Source organism: Setaria italica, chromosome I, assembly GCF_000263155.2.
Source record: "Setaria italica strain Yugu1 chromosome I, Setaria_italica_v2.0, whole genome shotgun sequence".
Lineage (NCBI taxonomy): Eukaryota > Viridiplantae > Streptophyta > Magnoliopsida > Poales > Poaceae > Setaria > Setaria italica.
The window spans coordinates 31,681,255-31,693,497 of NC_028450.1; the positions used below are offsets into that span (position 1 = coordinate 31,681,255).

At 45.4% G+C, this 12,243-nt stretch overlaps 1 protein-coding gene across 1 annotated transcript; it reads right to left on the reverse strand.

Moving 5' to 3' along the window:
- Positions 1–1,750: 1,750 nt before the first annotated feature.
- On the reverse strand, positions 1,751–3,098 carry LOC101778435 (transcription factor MYB30). The gene is made up of 2 exons (XM_004953092.2): positions 2,650–3,098; positions 1,751–2,416 (listed from the first exon to the last, which is right to left on the reverse strand). Exons 1-2 carry the CDS (start codon positions 2,910–2,912, stop codon positions 1,930–1,932), a joined length of 750 nt encoding a protein of 249 aa, XP_004953149.1. The 5' UTR covers positions 2,913–3,098; the 3' UTR covers positions 1,751–1,929.
- Between the last annotated feature and the right edge of the window lie 9,145 nt (positions 3,099–12,243).

Consider the following 12,243-nt stretch of genomic DNA (forward strand, 5'->3'; position numbering starts at 1 on the left):
CGGGCCAGCATGGATCATAACTCTCTCACTGGGACGACTGAAGCCCAGTCGGGCAACGCATACAAGTGAAGCTGAAAATGATCATTTCATTTTCAACGAAGAAATCTAAAATCAGGTGCTATTAAACTGAGCCAACGTAGAAACTTTATCCCGGAGATTCATGGGGCGGCACGATAATTTCATATTTTCATTAGCCTTTTGGGCTAAAATCTAAAAGCTTGAAGCAGCTACATACTATGTTACGCACGTGTGATTGTGACAACAGTGGCAATTTCAAGTGCCTTACATGGTTACACCGAAGCTTTCTAAGCTGCGAGTGCTACTTGCGTAAACCTTGCCAAATAGCCGAGCTGTCATTCTGTCAACTGAATTCTAATGAATACTAGGGTGGAAACACCATGTATTTAGCAGGCTGAGCTTACAAAAATGAATTTATGTACCACACTTAAATCACGAAGCTGCTTTGGCAGACGTTTGTGGCCCACTTGACATTTTATCTCTGTGTTGTTTCTTGTGAATCATATGTCATATTTTCTTATGACAACCTTTTCGTACATGGGCCTGCGAAGCGTGGCCACGTAGATTACCACATTAGACTAGTCTCCTAGCAATGTTTTGTATCCGTTATTACTGGTATGTTCAAGGCTAGGCCACTAAGAATATCTCCTGCACTGTATCGTATTTTTGTTTACTAGACCACTAATTATATATACTACCTTCTTCGGTTACAAATATAAAAGAAATATTTCATAATGAATCTAGTAGTGCCAATCTATATAAAAGATAGATATTAATAGTCAAAACTAAAAAAAGTTCGGCTAACTAAGCACTGAACCCGGTTTCCTAGTCTTGAATATAATAAATCTAAAGTTTATTTCTATGAAGATACAACTTATTCCTCTCGCCAATCTATATAAAAGATAGATATTAATAGTTAAAACTAAAAAAGTTCGGCTAACTAAGCACTGAACCCGGTTTCCTAGTCTTGAATATAATAAGCCTAAAGTTTATTTCTATGACGAAGATACAACATATTTCTCTCTTATTTTACTTAGTGCTACGTTAAAAAACCACATTAAAAAACCACCTACGTGAGTATTTAGGGTCTCTTTGAAAGGACTTCTCCGACTCGTGGAAACCGGTGAAAAAAAAAGTGGCTTTGCTGGCTTATAGAGGAGCCGTTTTTATTACAATAGGAAATATTTTTGAATATTCCCTAAAGGCTAAAGCCATTTTAGAAGAAGTCTCAAGCGAGATATTGAGTGTCTTCACACTTTCATTGTGCATTTAAGCCTTGCTACGCACCGGTTCAAAAAAAAAAAGGCATTTGCCACACACATGTAATCAAGTGTAACACTTTCGCAGCTTTTGTACGAGAGAGACATCTTCTATATCTAAAATACCGCGGGACCTACCAATCACAATCAGCCATAACTGTTCATCATAGTCACGCTTTGGATGAGTTTATGAGCTGGCTGGGCCCAGCTGTCACTGACCAAAATAGGTGGAGAGGTTAAATAGCTCTTCCTCAAGCTGGCGACGGCTCTCAGGGGGATGGATCTGCAGGGCCGATCAGCCTGTCGGCCAGGCTCCCGGCGACGGCTACTGCAGTACTGGGTGACTCGGAGGCGGCGGCTACTCTCTGGTCGACAGCGAAAAATGGACGACGGGAGGGATAGAAGTTAACAAGTTTTTTTTTTTTTTTGATAAGCAGAAGTTGCCAAGTTGGTTGGTTACTGTAGTCATGTACTCATGTATAGTAATGCGCACAAGTGAATATCGCCATGAACAAGCAATTTCTTTTCGCTTCCCAAGTTTTCAGTCGGATATACACCCGCCGAAACGGAGCAGAACAAAGATTCAAAGAATTGTGAGGCAAAAAATATATATCATCGTCAGGCGAGGGACCATCTAGCTCCTCCCGCACGCCTAGATCTGGGACAGATTCTGCATGTCGCTGGCCTGCATGAACAGCTTGAGCCAGAAGTCCATGTCATCGTTGGCCGACGGCGCCGCCTCAACGCAGGCGTCCTCCCTTTCCATCCCGAAAGAATCGGAGCTGTCCACCGTCATCGCCAGCGTCTCCGACCAGAAGCTGTCCTCGATCTGGTAGTCCTCCTCCGAGGTGAAGCTGCTGTCCGCGTTGTTCTCCACCGACGAGGCCGCCGAGTAGTCAGTGCTGCTGGTGGTGGACGTGGAGAGCGACTGCTCCGGCGACGACACCGGCACGGTGCTGGCCGGGCCGTCGAGCATCACGATCTCCGCAGGCTGCTGCTGCTGCTGCTTCTTGGACTTGCGCCTGGGCGCCTGCTGGGTGGCTGGCTTGGGCTCGAGGCGCTTCTTGAGGTACGTGTGCCAGACGTTCTTGATCTCGTTGTCCGTCCTCCCCGGCAGCCTGGCAGCAATTGCCGACCATCTGAAAATCATAGAGAATGAGCTGTTTAGTGCGCGTATTCTTTAATTTCGCCATGATTTTCTAGGCAAGTGGCTGATTGGGGCATGCATGTTGTATATTAATTGGTTTCTTCCATCATTTGGGTTCTTTCCAATGACTGGATCAACTCGACCCCATCATCATCATCATCAAGCTAAGAACCAGTCTAGTATCTTACTATCTTACTGTATTAATCAAAAGTAGTTAGTAAGCACCTGTTGCCGAGCACGGTGTGGAGGTGGATGATGGCGTCCTCCTCCTCCCGGGTGAAGTTGCCGCGCTTGATGTCCGGGCGGAGGTAGTTGATCCATCGGAGGCGGCAGCTCTTGCCGCAGCGCAGGAGGCCCGCCTGCTTGGGCAGCGCGCGCCAGTTGCTGTGGCCGTGGCGCTCGATGTGCGCCACCAGGATCCTGTCCTCCTCCGGCGTCCAGGGCCCCCTCTTCAGACCCATCTTCTCGCAGCACGGAGCGCGCCCCATCTCTCTTCTCTACCTCTGCCGCCCGTTAACGTCCGAGAGCGCCTCGACTGCTCGCTAGCTTGCCGGGTCCTGGCGAGACGAAGGCGAAGGCGACCGAGCCGAGGGAGCTCGCTTCTTGCTGTGTGAGCTCGGGGGGCTTTGGCTCGGCGGGATCGGAGTGCGGGTGGTTGCTTGCGGAGTTGCGCTGTGGAGTTGTGGACTAGGAGGGGGAGGGGGCGGGGCTATTTATATGGCCCCGGAGCACAGGCGACAGCGAGCGGGGTCGCGATAGGGATAAAAAAGAAGGGAAACGAAACGTGGTCAAAGCAGGGAGCTTCCCAGAAGGGGAGGTTTTGGAGGGCGAGCCGCGAGCGTGACAGAACGAGGAGGAAATAGGAATAGTTTAAGGGCTGTTTAGGACATGTCACATCGGATACTAATTAGAAGTTTCTAATTAAATATAGATTAATTATAAAACTAATTGTACAAGTGAAGTCTAATTTATGATACGAATCTATTAAGCTTAATTAGTCCATGATTTGATAATGTGGTGCTACAGTAACCATTTGCTAATGGTGGATTAATTAGGCTTAATAGATTCGTCTCGCAAATTAGCATCGGGGTTCTACAATTAGTTTTATAATTAGCTCATGTTTAGTACTCCTAATTAGCATCCGAACATTTGATGTGACATTGCTAAAGTTTAGCAACTAGTATCAAACGCCCCTCATCGTTTGAATTTGTTTATTTTTTATCGGTTTGCTTTGGGTCGACGGTCGAGTACGCGATTCGTCGTTGCTTCTGTGTCATTCTTTATGCGTCCGTTTGTTTGTACTCTGTACTACTTTTGTACCCTCCCGTCCGTGTGTCGGCTTAAAGAAAGTATGTAAGGGGATGGATGAGCATGTGTTTCCTGTGAACTGTGATATGATATAGTAATAGTATGATATCATAAGAAAAATGCTCCGTTGGTTAGCAACTTGACGGCCGGGATGAAGCAATTAGGCCACCATGACCTGCTGTTCACATGCGGGTTTTTTTTAATGTTTCTCTCTATGACTCTGTGCCACGCCAACTTTGTTTACCTCGCTTCGTTTTGTCTTGTACTAATTGGCATGTGTGGTGTAGAAGTACAAGGAGAGCTTACTGACCCTATTAACACAACGCTGAGCTATCGTCCTAATGTGATCTTTAAAATTAACCTGCGGGACAGAATATAGGTCATTCTTACATCGGCCTAGTTCTATAATAGCATTGATCTTCGTGTCAACATACTACTATTTAGGTATACGTCTGCTCGGTCCAATTATATTCGTCCTATTAGTTTACCTAAGGGAAAAGTGAGTTTGTAGGGTGATTGTGTTCATCTGTTTGTACAAGAATTCTGATGCCTTTTGTGTTAGTTTTTTTTTCACATTAGACCTATTGGAAATCCGGAACAAGTTAAAAGATCCAAATATGCAATTTTAGAGTTTTTGATCTTAACGAGAACTAAGATAAGTTTAGGAACTGACGGTGAACTTATTCTAATTTAAAATTTGCATGTTTGAGTTTCCAACTTTAAGAAGTTTATAAGGTGTTGAGGAGCCACTCGGGTAATTAATTTCTTAGTTAATTCAGTACTGATGAGCATTAACTAGATATAGAGGTTGATATGGCGACCAAAATCACTTTGAAAAACAGATCAATTCTTTTGACTATAGGGGCCTAATTAAAGAGACCGTTATTCTGCGATCATGCTCACACTGTCAGACCACAAGATCTTTAGACCATTTCCTCACGTTGTGCTTTCGACCGGGAGGACTAAATAACGACAGAAATCTATCATCAACAATAATCAACAAGATCGTCAGTGGAGCTGTTTGAACGAGCCGTAACTTTTGCATAGTCTGTACTCTCTACTCTGTAGTAGTGCTTGCTCCAACATTCTGGATAATAAAGGCTGACGCAAAAGAGAGTGCGATGTCGCTCCTTTCTCTATGGGGAAACCATTTCGACGACGACGATGTCATATAGGCTCATAGCTAGAACCTTTTTTTTCCTACCTTCAGATTCAGAGAAGAAGATGTCATAGTAGAACTCAATCAGTGCACCGCATCGTTATCTTGCTTTGATAATGGAATTAAACGGATGCATGCGCCTTATCCCTCTCTGTAACAGCGAACGGCCCGGTCGCCGTTGTGATTTGATGCGTAGACGACTTTTCGCATCACCTTGCTCTTGGGAGACCTACGTGACCATCAAGTGGAAATTTTGGACGGGGTCGGACGATCAGTTCAACTGATCTGGTCCCCGGCAAGTCGCAGCAGGGACGAATCGGCGCGCTTTGCTTGCGGCGCGTCGCCGTCACAGCACGCCGTCGACGAGAGCGCCATGGACGTTTTAGAACTTCAACTTGGTCTTCGGATGGGGCGAGAGGAACCAATGTATTAATCTCTTCTTAAAGGGCGTTTGATTGGTTAAAAAGTTTAATAAAAAACAAGTCATTCTATTATTCAAAACTAGCAAGATGACCCCACAAATAGTGCGGATCTGATGTTTTAATCTGTATGATTATTTATCCAAGATATAGTAGTGATCTTAAAATTGACCAATGCATTATTTTAAGTTTCCTTAACAAATTTATGAAATATAGTTTCATATAACCTTTTCATGATGATGTTTCTACATACTCCATGCTAATCAATTGATATTAGTGTCTCTTAATTTAGGTATACAATGAAATTTCTTAGCAAAACATGAAAAGTGGAGGTTATATTTGTTTGAATTTGTACTCCTATGAATCTCTCCTTCAGTAGCTACCTTACTTTTTTCATATTATATTAGTATAGAATCCTTTTTCTATCCTCAATATAACATTTAGTTACTATAAATTGTATTTTATATGATTATTTTGTTTATTTTTTCTCTTACCATTCCATATAAAATCTACTTGGTATTTCTTTACTAAAAAATTATGAATTTATATCTATTTGAGATGGACTTCTTTTTTTGGGTTTTTTATTTTGAAGCCACATGAGAACCAATTGTTAAGTTTGCATAATTCTACTAGCTATTTGCCAGTACCTTGGATCTTTAATTTTACTTAATTTCACAGTTTCTTAATTCATTTACTATTTTTTTAACTTTTCTAAAAATCCATTAATTCTAATATTAATTTGAAAAGAATAGAAAACATGGCATCAGGACACAACCACAACATCTGTATCATCGGTCCTCTCCTTCCCTTCGGGGAAATTGATTTCTTACTCTGTTTCTATCTCCTTTGGCCATTCTTTTGATCTCACCAGCAGCTATAAAGCACCTATGACTTTCGCCAGGTGCTTCACCTAATCCTTCCTATTTTTCGCATATGATCTAGTGATCAGACTACTACCAGGATAGAAATTTAGGATATATTGCATCTCCTAAAATCATCTCTCTCATCGCGCCCCGTTGATTCTATGAATACCAATTCGTTCATCTTTTGCTTCTAAGGGAATAATGGGTGTTGCTTTTGTAATAACTTAGTCTACTACAGCCCTAATAAATAACATCAATCCATTTCCTTTGCTTCTTTTCAATCAAACTTTGTATTGCTTAAGTATAGCTTAAGTACCCTCTGTGTTGATGTAACTGATCCACCATTATAACATGGGACCATGGAAAATCAAATTGCGTAGATCTCTCTATGTCTTTCTAATTAACATGAAATTTTTTTAGACCTTGAGAATGAACATGATAGGTATTAATCTTTTGTGGGGGCTGCCTCTTCCAAAGTTCTTCTCCTTTGTAGACACTTCCTCCAAGTTGATAACGCTAACAATGCCGCTTCATAGATTTGAGGACCATCAATACTTGTTGATGGCTGATCTTAGTATGTTGGCATCTCCGTACATAGGTCAGCTGATAAGTTTCCTTGTGGTGGAACTTATCCATCTGGGTTTGGGTCCTTGACTCTGCGTGGGTGTTCGGATTTTCCTATTTTTTTTTACTATTTAACTGGCACTACTCTTTTAGTGGTAGTCAAGGTGTTAGTGGTGACTTCATCAATCTTAAGGATTTGTCGTTTCAGTCTCTCGGAGGTGCTCATAAGGATAGGGTTGTGTGTGTATATTCATTTCGATTCCTCGACTCCGCACGGGTGCTCGTATTTTCTTAAAATTTTTAAGGATTTGATTGGTGCTATTCTTTCACTGGTAGGCGACGTCCGTATCATAGCAATGTGCCAGTGGTGGCTTCGTCAATAGTGCTTATATGGATAGGAATGCATGTGCATATTGCGTGTGCGTGTGAATTTGTGAGTTTCTACTACCGTAGTCTTTTAAAAATAGTTTGGATATTAATATTTTAATTATTTTAGTATATTGTTATGGCTTTACTGTAAATACCACAATTGGATAAAATGTCGCTTTTATTTTCTTGTCACTTTTATTTTCTTTTTATAAATCTTATCCCAAAGCTATATATGTCTTCTTTTATGGCGTATTAGCATTCCACGTACTGTTTCTGTGAAGCCATATTTAGGGCCTGTTTGGATACCCTGCGTTAAAATTTAACAAGTGTTAAAGTTTTAACACTCTCAAATAGAGTGCTAAAGTTTAACACATTGGGGTGTTTGGATGATGTGTTAAACTTTAACACCTTTGGTAGGAAATGACTCCATTGCCCCCTCATTTATGGCCGGCGGAGAGAGAGGGAGGAGAGAGAAGGGGTAACCTGGGAAAAAGTGGAGAGGGGGACCACTTTTAACACCTTTAGCAAGTTTTAACACCTCCTCCATGTGTTTATGAAAAATGGGGTGTTAAACTTTAACACCCCACTTTTAACACAAGTGTTTGGATAGGAAAGTGTTAAAAAGTGTTAAAAGTGGGATGTTAAACTTTAACACCCCTTCCCAAACATGGCCTTAGTTTGAATGATCTTTTTTGCGTTACCATCACAGCCCAGACAAGCACACGGGCAACACTTTTTTTTTGGAAGCAAATTGCTTCCTAATACTAATACATATCTGAAACCAGTAGTATTTGCATAAAGGGTGCTTTTTTATTTCCTTTTATTGTTTGCCTCCTTGTCCGGAAAGCAAATTGTTTCCTAATACTAATACACATCAATTTTTATTGTTTACGTGCCCAGTGAAAAACTAATTGTACAGTTTCTTAATGCTAATGCAGCACGGATTGGTTGATAATATCATGTGAACCATCCATGGATTTACATATCTCTGGTTAAAAGTTTCTACCGTTATAATATGGGTCTATCTTCTTTTTTCTTAAGTTCCAAATTTATCTATTGTTAATCTTTTTTGATATGGACTCTGTGGTTTAATATAGACCGTTGAATCTTCATAAAATCTAACAGTGTATATTCTTCTCTTTTTTCGATTGACATGGTAATTTTTAGACCCTCTCGGCGGACTGTTGTATTAAGATAAAAGAATGTTCCACAAAATACGTTATTCTAATATTTTTAGAGCTAGCAGTCAGACCATCAACATTAATTGCATCATAATCAGATGAGTGCATGGCTGTTTATAGGTTCCTAATTATATGTAGTACTGAGAGTGAGGTGTGCGCATCAATTTATTATTGTAGGTGATTACTCAAGCAATAGTAAGCCTTTTTTGCTAACTAACTTCAATAAATAGGGACATTAGGGTCATTTTAGATTTTTACTAATGTGTCTGAAAATTCCTATAAGAACTTATTTGTTGGGGTGAATAAAGTAAGGTTTAGACTACACGACTCGGTGTATGATCTATAAACACTATAAACATCATCATCATCATCACTGTGACGTGGATCGACTTGTTAACCTTCATATATAGACGCATTCAATGTTACAGCGCAGATACGTAGCGTCACGTAATGCAACACGCGCCATGATGAGCAGAGAACAGGTATGAAAATACAAGTTGTAGTTGATGTCTTCATCATGTATTGCTTTGCCGGTGATGAAGTGGTGCTCAAGACTATGGCCAGTTCTTTTGTGGTTTTTAACTGAAGTGGCTAACAGCTGCACTCCCAGAGCTAGCCCAGTTGCTGCTCGGTAACAATTAAACAATCAACCGACGGTCTGGCTAGTTCAGAAGCGTGTAAAAGTTTCACACTTTCAGGTAGGGAAGGTGATGAATTACTGAGCCAGGTTGATTTAACGGACGAATCGGGTATCAATCAGAATATGAACTTTTCAGAAAAGCCCCAGTCAGAGATCAATGTAGACGAGAAGCCATCAAAGTGTACGGTCAAATTTGTTAAGAAAAAGGATTCGTGGTCAAATATACTCTATACGGGCTACATGTTCAGAAGCTAGCGTAAAAGAAATTGGAGACTTTCAGGTACAGAAATACATAGCCTATAGGAATTACTGTTCCAGGTTGGTTCAAAAGAACAGATCAGAGAAATCATGGCCAGAAAGAAAACGACCCCATCAAAGTTTATGTTCAGAAACACAAGTTTAAGAAACGAATTGTGGTCAAACTTAACATACTGTCTAGCACACCTTAGAATTTAGATCCTTTCTTGTCTATCGACATCGTTTCTGAGAGGCATGTGGTGAACTGTTACCCCAAGAAACCTCCTAGATAGAGAGGCCGCGAGAACACATCAGCGTATCTCACTGTCGACAGCGACACCCCACGAGCTAGCTATCGACCTCTCTGCAAAACGACAGCAATAAATGGGGAGAGCGAGACGTCGGCGACCCGACTCCATCCAATCTTGAGCGGTGGTCTCTGCTCTCGGCTGCTGTTTCAGAGGGCTTAGAAGTAAGCGATGAACATATCGCGTCTCGATCGGCCGTGCATGCACACCTACAGGATAAGCTAGCGATCTCTATTGGTGAGACATGGGAGAGGGAGCTAGCGTCCCTGTCAGCCGGGGAGACGGAGTCCTGGGGGCAGGGGCGATGGTCGCCCCGGAGCAAAATGAGAAGTTTCTTCCGGCGATCGGTCGTCAAACAGTGGAGAGTACATAGCGGCGGCGCGGCCTGCGTTGATGGTTTCTGGGTCAATATTTGGCGAAGATGAGATGGACGTCGGCGACGGCTGGGATGCCGCTGCAACAGCAAGGGCCTCGCAATATTTCATTTGCATATCTCTTTATTGATGAATAAGTACTGTTTTCTCCATTTCAAATTGTAGGTTCTTTTAGATTTTATATCGAGATATATACATGTCAAAAATTATGTACCTAGAAATACTATAACAACTTACAATTTGAGATGAAGGGAGTACTAAACAGGTCCAATTGTGTTCGTATCAATCTTCAACACATTTATTCGCAAAAAAAACTTCAACACATTTAAAAATCGTCACAGATTAACGCTGAACTTGGAAAAATTAAATTAGTGGCCATTCATCTATGTGACAAATTGAATCTGAAAACGAATGGAACTTTTCAACGGATGGTTCGAGTTCTGAAGAATCGATCGAGGCATCGAGCAGAACTTTCCTGGGATGCAGCACATGCTCGGCCATCCAAAGGTTTGACCGGATTTCGGACGGTACTTGCTGCTGCTACAATGGTACGGTTGTAGTGTCCTGCACTGCACTGCACGCATGCCGGCTGCATGCAGCCTCAACGGTCAGACTGTCAACGGGCCCTTGTGCGCGGGCCCACCGAGTCAAACCTGTGCTGGGTACGACGCCTTCTGGCCCTCCATCGGCGCTGGCGGGTGCCTCGTTCCTGCCACTTGCTGTGCTGTTGGGACTTCAAACACGTGCGACTACGCAGGTTCATACTGCAAAGCGTTGAAAATGAAAATGGTCGTGCGGGATATGACACCAAACCAGGACAAGGAGTTGAATCCCGCTCGCCAGGGCGGCTCAGCGGCTAAACCCTAGCCGCCGCCCCCTCCTCCCTACCCTCTTCCCTCCGTCGCGCCGCCGCTTGAGCGGGCTTCCGGAAGCCCGTGCGGCTCGGCCTTCTTCCCACGTCTTGGGTGATTCACGGCGGACGCGGATGTCCCGGCCACCTGAGGTGCTCGCCGGCATGGGCAGCCTTTGTCGCGGCGCTGGCGGGTGGCCACGGATCCGGCGCTGCCTCGGTCGGATCTAGTGGCCGCGCCACCGGGGCGAGCGGGCGTGGAGGTGATGGCGGCCGCGGTGCGGCGGACCAAGGTGGTGGTGCTCCGGAGCTGCGAGGGACGTGGCGGCAGTTCGAGGCGCGACGGCGGCAGTTCGAGGCGCGACGCCGGCGACTGGAGAGGATCTAGGGCCTCCGCTGTTGGATCCGAAGCCCTCGATCGAGGCGCGACGCCGGCGACTGGAGAGGATCTAGGGCCTCCGCTGTTGGATCCGGAGCCCTCGATGGCGGATCCGTCGCATGCGGTGTCAGCTGGGACTTCTCCTGGCGTTGTGTGGTGGCGGCCAAACGCGGAGGGTGATGCCGGACGCGAGGCCTGTGGCTGCGCGCGGCGGAGGCCCGCCGCAAGGGCAAGGAGGACGGTAGCAGCCGGCACGAGGCGACTTGGCCCCGCGGTGGCGGCGACCGGCGATGAGGCCGCGCGGCGGGGGCCATTGCGGGGGACGAGGCAGAGCGGCGGTGAGCCAGCGCTTCGCGGAGTTGGTGCGTGACGCAAGGAGGAACGGCAGCGGTGCCGAGGCGTGCGGAAGGTTGCCGTCATGGACCGCAAAGGCGCGCTGGCAGTAGCGCGGCAACAACACATGCGGGCTGCTGTGTGCGAGGGTGCGTGCCGGAAGTGCGGCTGGGAGGAGGCAGTGCGAGGGAGCGAGATGGCAGAGCGGCGGCATGAGGAGGCACGGCGGCGGCGCCGGCTGGCCTTCTGTGGCTGCGGTCCTAGGTTTGCCGCGTTGTGAGCACGTAGATAGGGATGCGATTCTCCGAGCGAAAGCCTCTATCGACGATCCTGCTGGTAATGATGGCGACAGCGCCCTAGGGCGTCGTTCTCCCTGTTGGAGGCATCATCTTGGAGCCCATCTCTGTTGCACGGGCTTCTCTAGGCATCATCTTGGCGTCGTCACCTCCTTGGAGGCGTCATCTCTAGAGAATTACCTCAACCTGTGGCATTGCTGGTGACGCCGTTGGTCATGGAAGGCTGCTACCGGTGGCGGCAGTTCCGCCGCGATGGGCTGGCGGCGCGGCAAGGCAGCACTGCAGGATGGCAAGCTTGACGAGGGTTGCCAAACTCACGTGGAGGCGATCACAGTTATGGTGGTGCCCAGAAGTTGTCGCATGAGTGTCGATTTGGCTGCTTGCAGCGGACCGCAGCGGCTAGCGTTGCTTGGCGGCTGTCAGTGTGGCGTGGGACTGCATCAGAGGACGGTGCTTGCAGCAACGACATCATGGGACAACTAGACTTGTAGCAGACTGTGGCGGGTTGCTCAGCCTTGCTGGGCTGCTCCGGTGCGGTA